Source organism: Colius striatus, unplaced genomic scaffold (assembly GCF_028858725.1).
Source record: "Colius striatus isolate bColStr4 unplaced genomic scaffold, bColStr4.1.hap1 scaffold_56, whole genome shotgun sequence".
Classification (NCBI taxonomy): domain Eukaryota; kingdom Metazoa; phylum Chordata; class Aves; order Coliiformes; family Coliidae; genus Colius; species Colius striatus.
Window position 1 is genome coordinate 253141 of NW_026908532.1, and position 6359 is coordinate 259499.

At 48.4% G+C, this 6359-nt stretch overlaps 1 protein-coding gene across 1 annotated transcript; it reads left to right on the plus strand.

The window, feature by feature from the left end:
• The first annotated feature begins 1388 nt into the window (after positions 1–1388).
• LOC133629515 (uncharacterized) lies at positions 1389–5983 on the plus strand. The gene is given in 4 exon segments (XM_062020169.1): positions 1389–3567; positions 3854–5184; positions 5635–5673; positions 5975–5983. Coding segments are annotated over 4 exon segments (3558 nt in total).
• The last annotated feature ends 376 nt before the right edge of the window (positions 5984–6359 follow it).

The following is a 6359-nucleotide window of genomic DNA, read 5'->3' on the forward strand; positions in this document are numbered from 1 at the left end:
GATCAACGACGAACACCTCAGGAAACGATGACCCCTTGGAGGTGAGCTTTTTTGTGTGAATGTTTGTGGCGCCACATGAGAGCTTGTGAGCTTGTGTAGATTGAGATTAAGAGTTTGTGGTTTGTGTAACTGAGCAGGCTTTGTTGAGATAACATTGTTTTTAACGTTATTTCTTTCCTTTATCTCTGTTTCTTTTGTGTCTCTCGAAATTTAAATTAGTGCCCATTCCTCTATGTCATAGGCTGCGTACCGTTGACCAAGTCTGAGACTAGGTCTGGATCTAGCCGCACCTAAGCCCCTTTTAAGGGTGCCTTAGAAAGCAAGGGGGTCCAGACTGAACCTCGTGACTCAACGGCAGGGTCTCCTTAAATAAGCCTACTGTTGACCAGGTCTGGGACTAAGGATTCTTTCCTGAACCTCGTGACCCAACAGTCCATAATCCCCAACTTCAGTAAGAAAAACACTTAGGGATACACGGATAAGGTTCTCAGTCTCTCACTCTCTTTTTCTCTCTCTCTCTCCATTAACCTCTGAAAATGTTTAAAGTGTGTGAGATTGGGAGCTCGCTGTTGCACAGATATCTTAAGCATCAGAGACCAAGTGAATGTTACTTTTGTGGGTGATTGGGTGAGAACATACCTTGATACCCTTGTAAGTTCAGGGAATGCTTTTTGTGCCGCCTCTGTGTCCATAAGTGTATTTGTTGGTTTCACCTGAGAGTCACACTCAACAATTACGGGGATAGGTACGGGACAGAAACCCCTTTGTGCAAAATTTTAGATGTGCCTGATTAATTGTATTGATTTTTTATGTTCTACCTGTGTAAGGATAGGAGTCATAATTGTCAGGGTTGTGTTATGTTGTTTTGGAAGTAAGGGTCACGGGAAAACTGAAGCTGCTGGGTCAGTAAAGGTCTGACAGACTTTAAAGAGGTTTCTGAGTAGCACGTGTAGGGGACAGACGTGTCCGGCACCACAGGCTACGGCCCTGGGGGACGCCTCACGGGTGAAAATAGGCAACCTTTGCCTATAGGTGAAACCTAGCTGGTCCTTGTGGAGTGAATGAGGGGACGAAGTCTCCGCCCTTCTGAAATTTTGATAAGATCTCTTCCGTGGTGTAAAAGTCGTGGAGAGCGAGAAATCGTTTCTGTGTGTGTGTGTCTTATTATAATCTTTTTTGTATTACTGATAACCATGGGGCAGTCCCGATCCACCCCTCTGTCATTAACATTGGCACATTGGCCAAAAGTAAAAGCACGAGGGCAAAACCTGTCTCTTATTATCAAGAAGGGGGATTGGCAAAATTATTGCGAAAGTGAATGGCCAACCTTTAAAGTAGGATGGCCACGGTCAGGTACCTTTGACATCCATACCATACGGGCAGTCCGAATGTCTATTTTCGCCTCAATAGGAGGCCATCCTGACCAAGAACCATATATCACAGTATGGGAAGACTTGGTGATGTATCCGCCGGACTGGGTCCGACCATTTCTTCCAAATGATAAAATAAGAGTCCTAGCCCCATCCTACTCATACTTTAAACGGGGCGTACCTGTGACAACCAGGACTCTGGCTCTCACAGGAGTAGAAGAAGGGGTGACCAATAATGGAGGAGATTATGAAAAATTGAAAGAACCAAGCCCTAAGACCAAGGTATATCCAGAGGTCGAAGGACCCCCTGAATGGACTCCACCTGTATCCACATCTATACCCACCGCCCCCCCAACTGGACCCCGGTCCCCAGACGAGGGAGTACCTGTGCCATATAACCCGGGGGGTTGGGAAGAAGGACCCTATACCGGTACCAGGAGTAAACGGGGGATAATGCCTGAGGGACCAGACTCCACTGTAGCCTTACCACTCCGGGCGGTGGGGCCAGCCCCCACAGAGCCAGATGAGTTACAACCATTACAGTACTGGCCCTTTTCGTCCTCCGATTTGTACAACTGGAAAGCAAATAACCCTTCTTTTTCTGAGAACTCTGCTGCCCTCATAGGACTAGTCGAATCCCTGATGTACTCCCATCAGCCCACATGGGACGACTGCCAGCAGTTACTTCAAACACTTTTCACCACAGAGGAGCGAGAACGAATCTTCTCGGAGGCACGAAAAACCCTGCAGGAAGGCCAACCAGGCCAACCCCCTCGAACAGGAATGGAAGTGGAAGCGTTGTTCCCAGTAGCGCGACCGCAATGGGACTATAATACAGCAGCAGGTAGGGAACGACTGTCCATATACCGCCGGGCTCTGGTAGCAGGACTAAGAGGGGCAGCCAGGAAACCTACCAATCTGGCAAAGGTGAGAGAAATTATGCAGGGGCCTAATGAACCACCCTCGGTGTTCCTAGAACGTATCATGGAGGCCTATCGTATTTATACCCCGTTTGATCCCAAATCTAGGGGACAACGGGCCTCCGTTATCATGTCCTTCATTGGACAAGCTGCACCAGATATAAAACGAAAACTGCAGCATATCGAGGGATTGCAGGATTACACCCTGCAAGATATTGTTAAAGAGGCTGAGAAAGTGTTCCATAAAAGGGAAACCGAGGAAGAAAAGTGGGAGAGGGAAAAGAATGAGAGAGAGAAGGAAGAAATACGAAGACAAAAGAGACAGGATAAGAATTTAACAAGAATACTTACTACAGTAATGGCCGAGGGGAAACGCCAAGGGGAAAGACAGGCGAAAGGAGGAAGGGACCTGGGCGACAATGACAGGAATAAGGGACCCAGAAGACTGGGAAAAGATCAATGTGCGTTCTGCAAGGAACATGGGCATTGGGCCCGTGAATGCCCTAAGAAAAAGGGAAAGAGAGTACTAACCCTGGAGGAAGATGAAGATTAATGGGGTCAGGGCCCGGAACCCCTCCCCGAGCCTAGGATAACGTTAAATGTGGAGGGGACCCCAGTAAATTTTTTGATTGATACTGGGGCAGAATATTCCGTACTGAAAACCTCATTAGGGACTGTAACTAACAAACAGACCATGGTAATTGGAGCAACAGGTCGAAAAGAATACCCCTGGACAACTAATCGAACTATTGACTTGGGAACTAACCAGGTATCCCATTCTTTTTTGTTAATACCCGAGTGCCCTACCCCCCTCCTCGGACGAGACCTGTTAACAAAAATGAAGGCTCAGATAAGCTTTACTTCTGCTGGCCCTGAGATCGCCCTTGCAGGCAGAAAGCCAAAAACATGCGTATTGTCTCTGCACTTGGGGGAGGAATATAGACTATACCAAAACCCCAAGGAGAACCTGGATAACCTTGAAAAGTGGCTCAAGCAGTATCATGGGGGCATGGGGGAAGCGGTGAACATCCCTCCCATAGTGATCAAGCTGCAATCAAATGCCACCCCAATAAGCGTAAAACAATACCCATTGTCAAAAGAGGCAGTAGCAGGGATACGACCTCACATCGACAAGCTTGTACAACAAGGGATTCTTGTGCCTTGTAAATCTCCCTGGAACACACCACTCTTGCCGGTAAAGAAACCTGGGACTGGGGATTATCGGCCAGTACAGGACTTGCGGGAAGTCAACAAGAGTCCTTACCTTACATCCTACGGTACCCAACCCATATAATCTCTTAAGCTCTCTTCCCCCAGATCGTGCCTGGTATACAGTCCTTGACCTAAAGGATGCATTTTTCTGCTTGCGACTGCATCCAGTGAGCCAGTTAATTTTCGCTTTCGAGTGGAGAGATCCTGAAAGTGGGAGAGTGGGTCAACTCACGTGGACAAGATTACCACAAGGATTTAAGAATTCTCCTACCTTGTTTGATGAAGCCCTCCACAGGGACCTGGCAACTTTCCGGGCACAAAACCCACAGGTAACTTTACTCCAATATGTAGATGACCTCCTACTCGCGGCGTCCACCAAAGAAAGCTGCCTGATGGGAACTCGCAGACTACTGGTTGAACTTGGAAGGTTGGGGTACCGTGTCTCAGCAAAGAAGGCACAAATCTGCCAGAAAGAGGTAACCTATCTGGGATATGCTCTAAAGGATGGAAAAAGGTGGCTGACGGAAGCCCGAAAGAAGGCCATCTTGCAGATCCCCACCCCGTCAACCTCTCGACAGGTGCGTGAGTTCCTGGGAACGGCGGGGTTCTGTCGCCTTTGGATACTTGGGTTTGCTAGCTTGGCTGAACCACTATATCCACTCACCAAAAACAAAGGAGAATTCGTATGGGGCAAAGAGCAGGAGGAGGCCTTCACCAACATAAAGAAGGCGCTGTTAAGTTCCCCTGCTCTGGCGTTACCTGACCTCACCAAACCATTTACTCTGTTCGTGGATGAGCGAAAGGGAGTGGCCCGGGGTGTGTTAACACAGAAACTCGGACCCTGGAAACGGCCAGTGGCATACTTGTCAAAAAAATTAGACCCCGTGGCCAGTGGATGGCCTGCCTGCCTTAAAATAGTGGCTGCCACCGCAGTCTTGGTAAAAGACTCTGATAAACTTACTTTTGGACAACCAATTACAATCATTGCAGCCCACTCCCTGGAAAGCATTATTCGACAACCTCCTGACCGGTGGTTAACAAATGCCAGGATGACTTACTATCAGAGTCTGTTACTAACTGAACGTATTAAGTTTGCCCCTCCAGCCATCCTGAACCCAGCCACACTGATGCCTGAAGCAGGAGAGAGTGACCAGCCTCTCCATGAATGCCAAGAGGTTCTAGCCGAAGAAGTGGGCATTCGCGCAGACCTAACTGACCAGCCTATGGAAGGAACCCCCTCGTGGTTCACCGATGGGAGCAGCTACCTGCTGGAAGGAAAGCGAAAGGCTGGCGCAGCCGTAGTGGACGGGAAACGGGTCGTGTGGGCTAGCTCGTTGCCAGAGGGGACCTCTGCCCAAAAAGCCGAACTAGTAGCCCTCATACAGGCCCTGAGGTTGGCTGAAGGAAAAGTGATTAACATATTTACCGATAGCAGATACGCCTTCGCAACAGCCCACGTCCACGGGGCAATATACAGACAGAGGGGGCTCTTGACATCGGCGGGGAAGGAAATTAAGAACAAAGAGGAAATTTTAAATCTCCTAGAAGCCGTACATCTCCCCAAAAAGGTGGCCATCATACATTGCCCAGGGCATCAAAAAGGAGATGACTGGGTTGCAAGAGGGAATCGAATGGCAGACACAACTGCCAAAGAGGCCGCACTAGAGGCCATGATACTCTCAGTAAAACTTGACGACAAACAGGCAGTGGAAGGAAAGGAAGAAACAAACCTATCCGCTGAGGAAGGGAAAGCTTACATCGATAAAATGCACCGACTTACGCATTTGGGGACTGAAAAACTTATCACACTAGCAAAAAAATCACGCTACAAGGTCCCGGAGCTACGGAAAACCGTGGAACGCATCGTACAAAATTGCGAGGCATGTGCCTTTACAAATGCAGGACATACTAAAGGAATCCAAGGAAAGAGACTGAGAGGAGATCGACCAGGAGCATATTGGGAAGTAGACTTTACGGAAGTAAAACCTGCCCGGTACGGTAACAAATATTTGTTAGTATTTGTAGATACCTTCTCTGGATGGGTCGAAGCATACCCTACAAGGAACGAAACAGCACTAGTAGTCGCAAAAAAGATCCTGGAAGAGATTTTTCCCCGGTTTGGTATTCCCAAGGTAATCGGGTCAGACAATGGACCTGCCTTTGTCGCCCAGGTAAGTCAGGGAGTAGCCAGACAATTGGGGATTAACTGGAAGCTCCATTGTGCATACCACCCTCAAAGTTCAGGACAGGTAGAAAGGATGAATAGGACCTTGAAAGAAACTTTAACTAAATTAGTAGCGGAGACCGGCGGGAGGGATTGGACAGTCTTTCTCTCCCTCGCTCTGTTTAGGGTTCGAAACACCCCAGGACCTACGGGGCTCACCCCTTATGAAATCTTGTATGGGAGTCCCCCTCCTCTGACAGAAATAGTGGGGACTGATGAACCTGTTGTGCCCTCTCTTACTCTTGCAGCACGCCTAAAAGCGTTGGAAGTAGTTAGAAAAGAAGTTTGGGAACAGTTGAAGAACCTCTACGATCCGGGCGAGGTGTCGATGCCCCATTCGTTCCAGGTCGGAGACAAAGTTCTGATTAGACGACACCGATCAGAGACGCTCGAACCTCGGTGGAAGGGACCATATGTGGTATTGTTAACAACTCCCACCGCTGTAAAAGTCGATGGGATTACTGCGTGGGTACATTCAGCGCATGTAAAAAGGGCACCTAGAGATATACAAAAGGATGATTGGGTGGTGGAAAAGACTGATAATCCTCTTAAGCTTCGTGTGTTTCGGAAACCAAACCGAAACACCTAGGGAAAATCTGTTGGTGGGACTAATCCGAGATTTCGGGAAGGCCC